The 12,562-nt window shown below is 30.7% G+C and overlaps 3 protein-coding genes across 9 annotated transcripts in view; all 3 read right to left on the reverse strand.

The window, feature by feature from the left end:
* The window catches only part of LOC137812979 (vacuolar iron transporter 1-like), a 44,728-nt gene extending 42,094 nt beyond the window's left edge, over positions 1-2,634 (reverse strand). For 3 of the 4 annotated variants that reach the window (XM_068615245.1, XM_068615247.1, XM_068615246.1), the window contains exons 1-4: positions 2,314-2,634; positions 2,148-2,233; positions 1,654-1,768; positions 1,265-1,304 (exon numbers count right to left, since the gene is read on the reverse strand). In XM_068615245.1, the coding sequence (XP_068471346.1) occupies positions 1,283-1,304; positions 1,654-1,768; positions 2,148-2,233; positions 2,314-2,558 (468 nt within the window). In that variant the 5' untranslated portion in view covers positions 2,559-2,634 and the 3' untranslated portion in view covers positions 1,265-1,282. Of the gene's footprint in view, positions 1-1,264; positions 1,327-1,653; positions 1,769-2,147; positions 2,234-2,313 lie in introns of all 4 variants that reach the window. The other variant, XM_068615244.1, reaches the window with a different exon arrangement.
* The window catches only part of LOC137812974 (disease resistance protein RPV1-like), an 81,452-nt gene that overhangs the window by 42,094 nt on the left and 26,796 nt on the right, over positions 1-12,562 (reverse strand). Inside the window, exons 2-7 of one of the 4 annotated variants that reach the window (XR_011081309.1) lie at positions 11,767-12,258; positions 10,427-11,504; positions 9,997-10,296; positions 7,474-9,600; positions 7,305-7,344; positions 6,919-7,198 (exon numbers count right to left, since the gene is read on the reverse strand). The exons of 1 other annotated variant lie outside the window; for it this stretch is intronic. Coding sequence is in view for 1 of the 3 variants with exons in the window: in XM_068615238.1 (XP_068471339.1) it covers positions 7,519-9,600; positions 9,997-10,296; positions 10,427-11,504; positions 11,767-12,230 (3,924 nt within the window). In the remaining 2 variants the exon portion in view is untranslated. Of the gene's footprint in view, positions 1-6,918; positions 7,345-7,473; positions 9,601-9,996; positions 10,297-10,426; positions 11,505-11,766; positions 12,259-12,562 lie in introns of those variants that run through there. 2 more of the 4 variants (XR_011081308.1, XM_068615238.1) reach the window with 2 other exon arrangements.
* Positions 1-12,562, reverse strand: part of LOC137812976 (disease resistance protein RPV1-like) — a 66,606-nt gene that overhangs the window by 28,136 nt on the left and 25,908 nt on the right. The gene's annotated exons all lie outside the window — the stretch shown is intronic.

Consider the following 12,562-nt stretch of genomic DNA (forward strand, 5'->3'; position numbering starts at 1 on the left):
AAAATCTAACAAATACATTTTGAATTGGACATTCCACGAATACGTGTCCTACCAGTATCATACGAATGTGAACAACATTCTTTCTTTTGGAACAAAGAGGGCATATGCCGCAGTCTTTTACTGTGATAACTCATTTCAACTCTCACACAACTGATTCGTAATCTGTGGAATGCATTAAAGCCTTTTGCAGTTAAATCAATAGTATATGATGATGTGAATGTTATTTATATACTAAATATAATCACATAGTAACTTCAAATTTGATAAGGTACAACATGTTACCATATCTCTTTTAATTTCTTTTATTTCATTATATATTTAGGTGTATTTAATTTTTTTTATTTCATTGTGTATTTAGGTGTATTACGTAAAATATATAATTAAAAAGAAAGAAGAATAATGTTATTTTGAAATTTAAAGAAGACATATAGAAATAAACAAGCTTTTGCTAAGATTCCACCATTGAAAAGGAACATAGAACAATCTTGACAATTATACTTTGACTTATTTTAATTTATTATATTTATGAGTATTATTTTTTCTTAAACATAGATATTGGATAAAAAATACAAATAACATTTATTTATTTCAAATTTAAAAATATTTTAAATTAAAATAAAATAATTTTTTAATTAAGATATAACAAAATATTCTTTAACAAATTATTTTAATTTCAAAATAATTAATTCAGAGGACGATTGAAAAAATATTAAATATTATAATAAAGCTTCAATAATATTTGTACTTTCTAGCATATAGAATACTTAATGGATCCTTTTATGAATTTTCTTTTCTAAAGTACAATTGATTTTTTAAATGTTTTTCTATTTAATTTTTCTTTCTTGACACAAAATGTTCAGTGCACAATTAATTACTCACCTTAGATTTCGTTCTTCTCTTTCCATTTCCACACTCAAATCATTTTCACCTTTTTTTTCTTCTTATTTCACAAAACTTTAATTAAAATATGGAAAATAAAGTTCAAGAACCCTGCTTATATATTAATATTCAAAAATTTAAAATATTAATATGCAAATGAATATTTCTTAATAATTTTATTTTGATGTAAAAAATAAAATGTAGTTTAGTCATTCATACTTAGATGGATAAAGATGGTTTTAGAAAAAAAAAAAGAATATGCATTTTATTTGAAAGGTTATCTAAACTCTGAACTCACTGATGAATTAATAATAATAAATAATATGGAATTCTATTCCAATACCATATAGGATGGAGAAAAGTAAGAAGAGGATTTACACATTACCCTTTCAAATGGAGCTCCTCAGGATTTCATAATGCCTTCACTGCAAATGCAACCCAAATATGCTAAAAAAGTTAATGAAACTATATATGAAGAGTTAATGAAACTAAATGGCGTGTGCTGAAATTTTTGATCCGATAACCATGCCCACATTCAAAAAGTGAAAGGTTACTTTGCTTTATATTCCTTTGGGTGGTGCTACTTTTCAACTTGACAACAAATTCCCATTATTGTGTGGTTATCAATTACCATTTAACTTATTCTCATACCACATTCACTATATAATAGTCCATCATAAACCCCAAAATTTGCACATTTTCTATTTGCAAGACATCCAACAGACAAAGAAAACATGTGAAACTGTGTAATAATGTGAGAACGTAAGAACTTACTTCATCATGAAATCAAGCCATGCCTGAGGGTTTTTTCTGAGAGCATTCACCACAGGTGCATATTCATGTGGCTGTATCCCATACTCAGCTAGTATTTCTGCTACCTCTGCCGCTTCTTTTTTTGTCAAAAAACACATATTCATTATTAATGTGCAATCAAATGGTAACGAAACTATGTAGTACAAACACACACTGATACGACACTAGGACGAACATACGTATAATGTTACTCCTTCTATGGAAATGAAGGATATTCAGCAATAACTTTTAAAACTCATTACATAGAAATTTGCATCAAGTTATCAAAGTCTATAGGAATGAATTTTCAATTCATGGAAACACAGATAACAAAAAGTAATAGAAAAATAGAAAAAAAGTTGTCAAATGATTCTATAAAAAATTAACCTATCATGAAAATCAAGATGATAGAAAATAAAATAATGTGGCATGAACATCAAAATCGTATAAAAGCATAATAGAAGAACAGTGGATACCAGTTTCTGGCACGGCGATGATTTCTTCTTGCTCTCTTTTCAATTCCCTCGAGTAATTATCGGCTTCACTTTTTGCTGCCAAATAACTGCACAATGAAAATTAACATGAAATAATAACGGAATTTAAATTGAGTTTTGTGAGTGTGAAGAGTGTGGTTGAACGTACCCGCCGAGGCCCATGGAGATGGCGCCGGCGGCGACTTCCGCTATGCCAGCGGTGAGAACGATGGAGGAGGTGACATTGGCGCCGGAGAGGCCGGCGGCGAGGGCGAAGGGGACGGTGAGGCCGTCGGAAACGCCGATGATGATGTCGCGGACTATTTCGCCGGCGGTGAAGTGCTTCTCGGTGTGGTGGTTGAGAAGGTTCGTTCTCTCAGAATCCACGCTTATGCCGTGTTCGGTGGCGGCCATTGGTGCAAGCTTGTGAATGTGTTTGAGTTCGCCAACGTGCTCTGGGAATCCAAACAAAGCCTTGCTGCTTTGCACATAAATTGAGCCTCTTTTGTGCTCAACTTACTCCTAAATAGAACAAAAATATCTAACCGTTGATGATATCCACGTGGAAAATTATCAATGGATATCAATATCACATTATTTCTACACTAATATTTTAATTATTTTTAAATATTATAACTAAATCAATCAATATAATACCAAATCTTCTTAATTCTTTGGATTATATATATTTTATTTTATTTTATTTATAAAGGAAGTTGTGATAAATGTTGTGTTTTGTGTGCACATTAATAAAAATCAAATAACCAAAAAATAATAATCTTGTGAAAGAAAAAATGGTAGAATTTATACTATTCTACAAAATTTTAAAAGTGGCTAATGTGTTTTACTCAACTATGTAAATAATTTTGGACTCTCTTGTTAAGGAAATAATGAAATACATTAAATTTTGTTTTATACTCTTACTTTAAGTTTTTTTGTGTTTCTCCTGACTTAATTAAATATCAGAGAGTCGTCTTTTGCAGGTAGATTTCATTCTATCATAATATACCAACTGAAAACTTGTTTTCTGAAAAACACACGGCTCTCACCGAATTGCACTTTCCAATTTTTTTTAATAGAAATAATAATAATTAAGTATTTGTGTTCTTATATTTAATTTTTAATAAAAAAATTATTCTTATGTACTTCTAAATTGATATATTTTACCAATGTCTATTAACAATGGGAAGAAGTTTATACCTAACAAAACTATTTAACATGATTTGTTTGTAAATTATAGAAGTATGTGTAGAAAGATATAAAATTAATGTTTTAAGAGAAATTTAAGCAACTTTCATAATATATTGTAGATTATTAGTTGAATTTATGGAAATTAAAAATAAATTGTAGGTCACCACACTTCCACTTTTTTTTAATGATATCAAATCACAACTTTACAATTTTCACTAATTTTTAACCAATAACAAAAGAACATCTTAGAAGAAGTGTGTTTAAGAATTTGATGTTAACTCTCATTGTTTTTTAAACTTAAATCCAGCTTTATTCTTCAACTTTTAATTTTTATACATATTTAATTGTATATATAGTTTTTAACTCTCTAAAATCAAACAATTTTAATTCATTAAATAGGCAATGTCATGAGTGTTAAACTTTTAACATTTTTCTAGTAATTAAATTACTTATGAAGATTCAACTAATTCAAAATTTAATATTTTTACAATTTTTATTATAATATTCTTAAAATATATTTTAATATTTTGTTTTTCATGTTTGAAATATAAATGTTTTAAAAAATCATTTTAAATTATTTTGTTTCTCATCTTATGTAATAAATTACTATAATAATTACTAAAACATTTAATACCTATACATTTTTAATGAGCAAAAACTAATAATGAATTATAACAAATAAAAAACGTTTCTGGGCAACAAAATAGTAATTAATATGAATTATAACAAATAATGAACGTTTTGTGGTAATTTGTTTCACTTTCAAATAAGTTAGTACTTCGCCTGTTATTTCATAACGGTAGTTTTTTTAAATATATTAAGAAAAATGTTTATTTTTTTATTTTAATGCACTTTTAAGTAACTTGCCTATTATATTATATTATATGGGTATTATATATATATAGGTAAGCACCAAAAAATAAATTTAAGGTAAAAGTGATATAATTAAAATAAAATAAATTATTATTAAATGAAAAATATATATAATTAAAAAAATCAGTTATTTAAGTTTTATTTTAAAATAATTTTTGTAAAAAAATTTTCTTTTTTTCCTTGTTCACGATTTTAAATTTTATATTCACTTGGTAGACATGTTTTGCATGTGGTGTTTGGGACTTAAAAGAATAATATATGTTAGTTCAAGATCCTAATGATGTGTTTTTAAGAAGTTGGACTATCTTTGTTTTTTTAAGAAGTTGAAGTCTTTTTATGAATACTTATCTTTTTAAACAGGTAAGATAAACTAGTTTTATCTGTAAAACTTAAGTTAGAATATCTGAATATGAAATGTGATTCTTCATATGATTATGATTGAATGATTCAAAATTCAAGTATAAAGTTTTAAGAATCATTAACTTATGTTTTTTTTTTTGTGCTATTTTTTTGATTTTTTGCAATGATTGTGTGTTGCATGTGAGCAAATGATGTTACAAGTTGTAAACCTAAAAAAAAATCATGAAATTTTGTCTTTTTTATTCTTTTGATATTTTATCTTAATGATATATATATATATATATATATATATATATATATTTAAAAATCTCTATATGAAAGGATAGTATTTTATGATATAATAATATGATAATGTAAATGTTATTTATATAATAAATATCATGAGATAATTTAAATTTTGATAAGATAAATGAAGATGTTACAATATCTCTTTTAATTTTTTTTTATTTCATTATATATTTAGGCGTATTTAATTTCTTTTATTTCATTGTATATTTAGGTGTATTACGTAAAATATATAATTAAAAAGAAAAAATAATGTTATTTTGAAATTTAAAGAATGACGTATAGAAAGAAACAAGCTTTTGTTAAAATTCCACCATTGAAAAGGAACATAGAACAACACTCTTGACAATTATACTTTGACTTAGATACTTATTTTAATTTATTATATTCATGAGTATTATTTTTTCTTAAACATAGATATTGGATAAAAATTAATAAAATTTATTTATTTCAAATTTAAAAATATTTAAAATTAAAATAAAATAATATTTTTAATTAAGATATAAAAAAATATTCTTTACAAATTTTTTTAATTTCAAAATAATTAATTCAGAGGATGATTGAAAAAATATTAACAATCTATTTATGCGTTTATAGTAAACCTTCAATAATATTTGTACTTTCTAGCATATAGAATACTTACTGGATTTCTTACTCTTTCTTTCTACACCTCTATCCATACTAAATATAAAAATACCATTTTATTCTTTTTTCTCCACCCCTTGAATTTGAAATAATAAGCCCATGGATTATGTAATCTGGATATATTCCGGATTAGTCAATTTCATATTTAGAAAAGACTTTCGGATTATGTAATCCAGAAGCTAATAAAACATCTGAAAAAAAGGCTTCCGGATTACATAATCCGGAAGCTAATCTTATGTATAGAAAAGACTTTCGCATTATGTATTCCGGAAGCTAATCACAAAAGACTTCTGGATTACATAATCCAAACGCTAATTCTAAATCTAGAAAAAAGACTTCCGGATTATGTAATCCGGAATATTAAAAAAGATATTTTTGAAATACGAAAAATTTATGGGGGTGACACAAGAAGGTATGGAGGTGCAGGAAGAAACAGCCTGGATTCCTTTTGTGATTTTTCTTTTCTAAAGTACAATTGATATTTTAAATGTTTTTCTATTTAATTTGTCTTTCTTAAATGACACATAAAATGTTCAGTGCACAATTAACTACTCACCTTAGATTTCGTTCTTCTTTTTCCACTTCCACACTAAAATCATTTTCACATTTTTTTTACCTATTTCACAAAAATTTAATTCAAAAATGGAAATTAAAGTTCAAGAACCCTACTTATATATTAACATTCAACAATTTAAAATATTAATATTCAAATTAATCTTTCTTAATGTTATGAAAAATTTAAAATGTAGTTTAGTCATTCTTGGATGGAAAAAGATGGTTTTAGAAGAAAAAAATGCATTTTATTTGAAAGGTTATCTAAACTCTAAACTCATTGATGAATTAATAATAATAAATAATATGGAATTCTATTGGAATAGCATATAAATGTTTTGTTGTTGAAACTGATAATTGGGTGCGTTTCTGATGAAATTAATTAATGCAGTCTAGGGACAATTATCGCTCTAGTATTTCATTTTTTTATTTTTAACGTTGAAATTATAATTATACAATTCCGTTTTTAGATATTAAAATGATAGTTTTCATTTACAGATTAAAATATTACTTGTTTCTTTTAAGATTTTTTTGGTATTATAATTATTTGTTAGCTGAATTGTTTTGCGTTAACATGTTGTTTTCTTGGGCTATGATGTAAGCAATATAAATGTTATTTTTAATGTAAGCAATAAAAATTATGAGTATTCAAAGTCGTGTAATTACTTAAAAGAATCAAGTGATTTTTAAAAGAACTCACACGATCAGTTTTAATTTTGACGATAAAATATATTAGTTATATATATTTATTCAAAATTTCAATTATACTATGCATTTATGGTTTTATGCTTTTAGAGGAATCAGTAACTTAGAAAAGCTCCCAAAAACTAATGAAATCCCATGAATGAAGAAGGAGAACAAATGGAAGTGAAAAATCAGTAAGATGATAATTAATAAACACCCTCTCTTAATAACATAACATAGGAGTCTTTAAACTTATATTCTTCAAACAATTATAAGCTGTCTTCAACTTTACTGTTAAACTACAATTATAAAGAATTAACAATCTCACACACCAACAACATTTATAAGTCATCACTCACATGCAACAAGGTGTGCCTCAATGTGAAAAAACCAAGATCAATAAGAAATGAGGTTCCACTTAACCAAGCTGAGAATTGTCTGGTTTTCCAGCTCCATGCACAAACCTAATACAATGATATGATATTCAATACCAAGAGGTACCTTGTCGTAAAACTGAGAATATGAGGTTGCATAGGATGGAGAAAAGTAAGAAGAGGATTTACCAATTACCCTTTCAAATGCAGCTCCTCAAGATTTCATAATCCCTTCACTGCAAATGCAACCCAAATATGTTAAAGAAGTTAATGAAACCGAAATATGAAGAGTTTCAAAATAAAAATTTAACATGTTGAAACTTGTAATTTAGAAGTATTGACTATAAGGCAGTTTAGATCCTGACCAATGAAAGACTAATAAGCAGAAGAGGAAGAGACTAGTTGACTGGCTAGCTTTCGGCCTTCCACTTCCTATCTTCCCTTGTTTCTCTTGAAGACTGTGCAACATTGCTTCCACTGGATTCTTCAATCTCAACAGCACCACCATATTCATCATCTTTCTTTTTCGTATAAAGAGGGCATATGCCGCATTCTTTTATTGTGATAACTGATTTCAACTCTCTCACAACTGATTCGTAATCTGGCCACCCAAAGTCATAATCACACGGACTGATCTCAAAAGTGAAGCTGCGAGCATCACATAGCCTGAGGCTCATGCCGCTCGCCCTTAGGGACTCCAAGTTAAATTTCCACACGAATGTGTGATCTTTATCAACACATCTCTCTTCACCATTCCATTTGAAATAGCTGTTTAACACATCATTATTTGGAATGATCTGTGTGCCATCATCATCAGATTCAAATGTTAGGCTGTAACTAAAAGAACCATATCTACCATTCATAGCATACGTATCTAACACTCCAAAAACCACACTCAAAGCGAAACCAGTGAGCCTATCATCGCTGCAGAAACTTAAATCTTCATTTATAGTCACTGAATGTCCCTTCCCACGAAAATTGAACCAACCAGGAACTGCACTCCCTGGAAAACAGAAGAACACACACCTATATGCATCGTCGGTCATCCTAAGCCTTGCATCCTCCTCAATGTTAGCACGACCACCTGAATCCAGTTGTTGAGCATTGGTGAAATGAAATTTAAATACACCCTCTTCGGAATTTGAGAGGTTTCGAACAAGAGAATTTGGCATCACTCTTCTAATGGATGGGCAATCCAATGCCACGAGTTGTTTCAGAAATGGTGGAATCTGTGGGATGCATTCAAGCTTTTTGCAGTCGCTTAAATCAAGCGATTTCAAACTTGAAAGATGAGCAATGCTCCCAGGAAGGTTCACGATTCCGCTATTACGCAGTGAAAGTTTCATTAATGACGTCAAACGACCAATGTGTCTAGGGATTTCTGTTAATTTGGGGCACCCCGAACAATCAAGTTTAGAGAGAAGCTTCAGATTAACAATGCAGTTTGGAAGTGAGTCGAGATCAGTGCATTTGTGGAGCTCCAGGGATCGAAGATTAACCAAATTGCCAAATGAGGAAGGCAATTCTTTAACAGCCGTAGATGTTAAGTTAATGTGAGCAAAAGTATGAGCCGGCTCCGTGATCTCTGGGAAGGACCTCAGCCTTGAGCAACCACCTAAATCAAACTTCCTCAATTTCAAATTGAAAATGGTGCTTGGAAAAGTTTGAAGTGAATTACAGTGGGTAAGGTCTAACTTGCATAGTCTGGTGAGGGTTCCAATGGAAGATGGAATAATCTGAAGATTGAAGCAACTGCGCAAACTCAGTTGTTGAAGCCCTACCAAACGGCACAAGGATGAAGGTAGTGCCTGTATGGCTGTGTCGTCTAAGATGAGCACCGCTAGATCTTCCAACGTGTCCTGAATCTGGGGTAAATATTCCAATTTTGAGCAACCACGGAGAGAAAGTTGCTTTAGGAATTTCATATCAGAAAGGTCAAACGGAAAGATTGTAAGGGAAGAACAGTCAGAGAGATCTAAGTAACAGAGGTTCTTGAGACTTTGAAAGTTCAAGGGCACACCTCCTCTGAGATTTGCCGACACTTCAAATTGTAAGTATAGAGTATTATTAGCCACTTCTTCATTATATCTGTCAAAAGTAATTGAGAAAATTTCACTGGAACTTCGGAAAATATGAACACCGGATGCACATTGCGCTTCAACTATCATATTTCCACGTTTATGCCGCAGTTTCATATGAGGGAATCTGGGTTCACTGGTTGAAAACATATTAAGCTTCCGACAACAGGAAAGAATAATCAATCCTGGTAATGTGGATAAAATGTTGTTGGGAATATTTACACTATTCAGATCATAACAATGATCTAAACATAAACAACTGAGCTTGCTGAGGAATATCGAAGAGTGAACTTCAATCAACTTTGAACAATAACTCAGCTTTATTTCTTCAATATTTGGTGACGTAGAAAGGTCTGGTATTCTAGTAAGGTTCGAAGAATGACTCAGGTTGAGCCTTTTCAACTTGGGTAAATTCTGCCACAAAATGTAAATGAATCAGGTAACACAAAAACTAAATTAAAGTTTTAGGCAATTTTATCTATTTTTCTTCGGTAAACAATAGATGACAATGTCGAAATACTTTATATTATGCATGTATCAACTGACAAAATAAAACGATGTTTTCTGAGAGTTAAAATTAAACCTTATTTAAAATAAGTCCATCTTTCCATATTTTATAATTTGTTGTATATTATATTGAAGTTTATGTTATAATAAAAAAAATGACTTAATTAATCAAATAATGTGGAGAAGGCACAAAGGAATTGCAAATGAAAACCAGTAGATGTATAATACAGAAAACATGCTTGTATAACTTATTTTTGTCTTTGAAAGTTTAGAACACAAAGAAACATAGATAACTTGAAAAACCTGATCTCCTTCCCATAGTTGTGTAAGATGGCAGCCTGGCATTTCGAGGATCACTAGATTTTGTGGGCAAAAGTTTGGAGGCCAAAATCTTTGAGGGAAATCGTTCCAATAAAGAATCTTTAGAGTGTCTGGCAGATCCACAAGAGGTGATTCAAGAGACACTTTTGATTCGTTTATAGGAGAGGAATAGTAGAGCATAAGCATCCTAAGATTTTCCATCTTTTCGAAAGTTCGTGCATGTACTTTAACTTTTTTTATTTTGCTCGTATCTAGTAATATACACTGTATTGCATCTGACCCCTGAAAGTAAATCAATGTAATTAGAAGAAAAAAACATGAAATGTTGCATTGCAGGATGTTTGATGACAGCTCAGTGGTTTGCAATTTTTCACAAAGTAAATCCATGTTCAATTGAGTAACGACAGAATACCTTGTTCTTACTTAAAACCTCAAAAATTTCCTTAGCATTAAACAATCGGCTGCGTTTTCCAGGAGGCCAAGGACACTCTTTACGAACAATTTCTTGACCCATTTCTTGTATTAGATCGTGCATCACAATTCTACCATCAAAGACAGAGATTAGACCCCTATCTTTGAGAATATCCATTCCAATCTTAGAAGAGAAACCACAGTCATCAAGTGTTTCTGCTACCACAGTCTCCTCTTGCCCTCTATAAAAGCAAGCTATGTCAAGAAATATATTCTTCTCCTCCTCCTTGAGCCCATAATAACTTAATTTTAATACGTCGAAAGTTCCAAGATCTTGGCCGTTTTCCAACTTTTGCAACTGACTCTCCCATGCTTCTCTTGTTCTGCCATAAAGCAATGACCCCAAAATCTGGAGAGCTAACGGAATTCCTTTTGCATATCTCAACACCTTTACTGACAGGTCCATGTAAGCAATTCCTTCTGAAGATTTTTGTTTAAAAGCATGTAAACTAAAAAGTTTCAGAGAATCATAAAAATTCAACTCCTTAACTTCGTAGATATCATCAGCTCCAGCATTCTTAAGCACTTGTCTGTCTCTACTGGTCATAATGATTCTACTGCCCTGCCCAAAACTATCACTCCCACCTATTAATTTTTGAAGTTGAGCTGAATTGGTAACATCATCAAGAATGAGGAGAACCTTTGTCCGTTTGAGCCTTTCGTTGTAATATGGTAAAGAAGAAGATTTCTCTTCCTTTAGAAGCTCAGACAGATATTTTGTTCTGATACTATCTATTCCATCTCTTTGTATTTTTTCTTGAACGTCTAAAACAAGGCTGCTGGAATCAAACTGCAATGCCAATTTGTGATATATTTGATTACAAATTGTAGTTTTTCCTATTCCTCCCATGCCACAAATTCCTATGATCCGAACATCCGGTGACTCAGGATGCAACAAGGACTTAATTCCTTCAATATGTTTTTGAATGCCGATGATTCCTTGATCATAACTGGTGGAATAACGATTCAATTTTCTCAAAATATCTTCCACAATTTCTTCAACAAGTGTGTGTTCTGGCCTGGCAGATGATTTAGAAAATAAAGTATAAGTATTCAAACATAAAAGCTAAAGTAAACTAAAGAAAAATTCTACAGTAACCGTTTGTGACTTCTGATAATAGGGAGCAGATTTGTAGGTACAAAGTTAAGCTATAACATGTGATATGGTTCAGATCCATGACCGACTAAGAGAAATGAAAAAAGAAACACTTGATTTATGGTGAGATGAACACAATTTTAGTAAATGAAAAGAGATCCTGATTATCTAATAAATATAATGACCTGGTGACTTTTGAATCCCAGCCTGAAAGTCCAGCAGCTTCGGTGAGAGCATCCTTCCATCCTTGCGCTTTGTCCATGTCGTGCTTAAACTGCTGCTCATGCTCATCGAATGCTTCTTTGTATCTTTGTTCCTGCTTCCTAATAGTTGATGGATCCACCTTGTAGAAAACAGGTATGACATCCCTTCCAAATCTCTTCTTGCATTCAAGTATCTTAGTGAGTTCATTCAAGCACCAAGTGGAAGATGCATAGTCTTGGGAGAAAACGATGACATAAATCTTTGATTCTTCTATTGCAGAGAGGAGTGCAGGTGAAATTTCTTGGCCCCTGTTTAATCTGTAATCAATATATGCTTCTATGTTCTTCCTTTGCAACGCTGCATAAAGGTGACTAATGAAGTTGTCACGTGTGTCTTCCCCTCTGAAGCTGAGAAACACATCATGCTTTGTTAGAGAAGCAGACATGGCCAATGATGAAGGGTTTCAATTTTCTCTGCAACTCTCAGATCCCTTTGTTTGTAAGCAACTTCCATATATTCTATTTCTATCACAAATCAACTTTTGGAAAAGCCTTCAATTTTCTCAAAATATGCTTCACAGCTGTGTTCTGTCAGATACGTAGTCATCAGAAAAAGAACATTGAGTCAATGGAAGAGTCAACAATTCGCAGAATATTAACGTGCCTAGCTTTATACCATTCTTACGCATTGGTAAAGATTCTTCAATATCTTTACTCAATTTGTTTCTTCAATACCTTTTACATATAAAGAATCGGATTTGTTTAATATATTTTAGAA

Source organism: Phaseolus vulgaris, chromosome 2, assembly GCF_000499845.2.
Source record: "Phaseolus vulgaris cultivar G19833 chromosome 2, P. vulgaris v2.0, whole genome shotgun sequence".
NCBI lineage: Eukaryota > Viridiplantae > Streptophyta > Magnoliopsida > Fabales > Fabaceae > Phaseolus > Phaseolus vulgaris.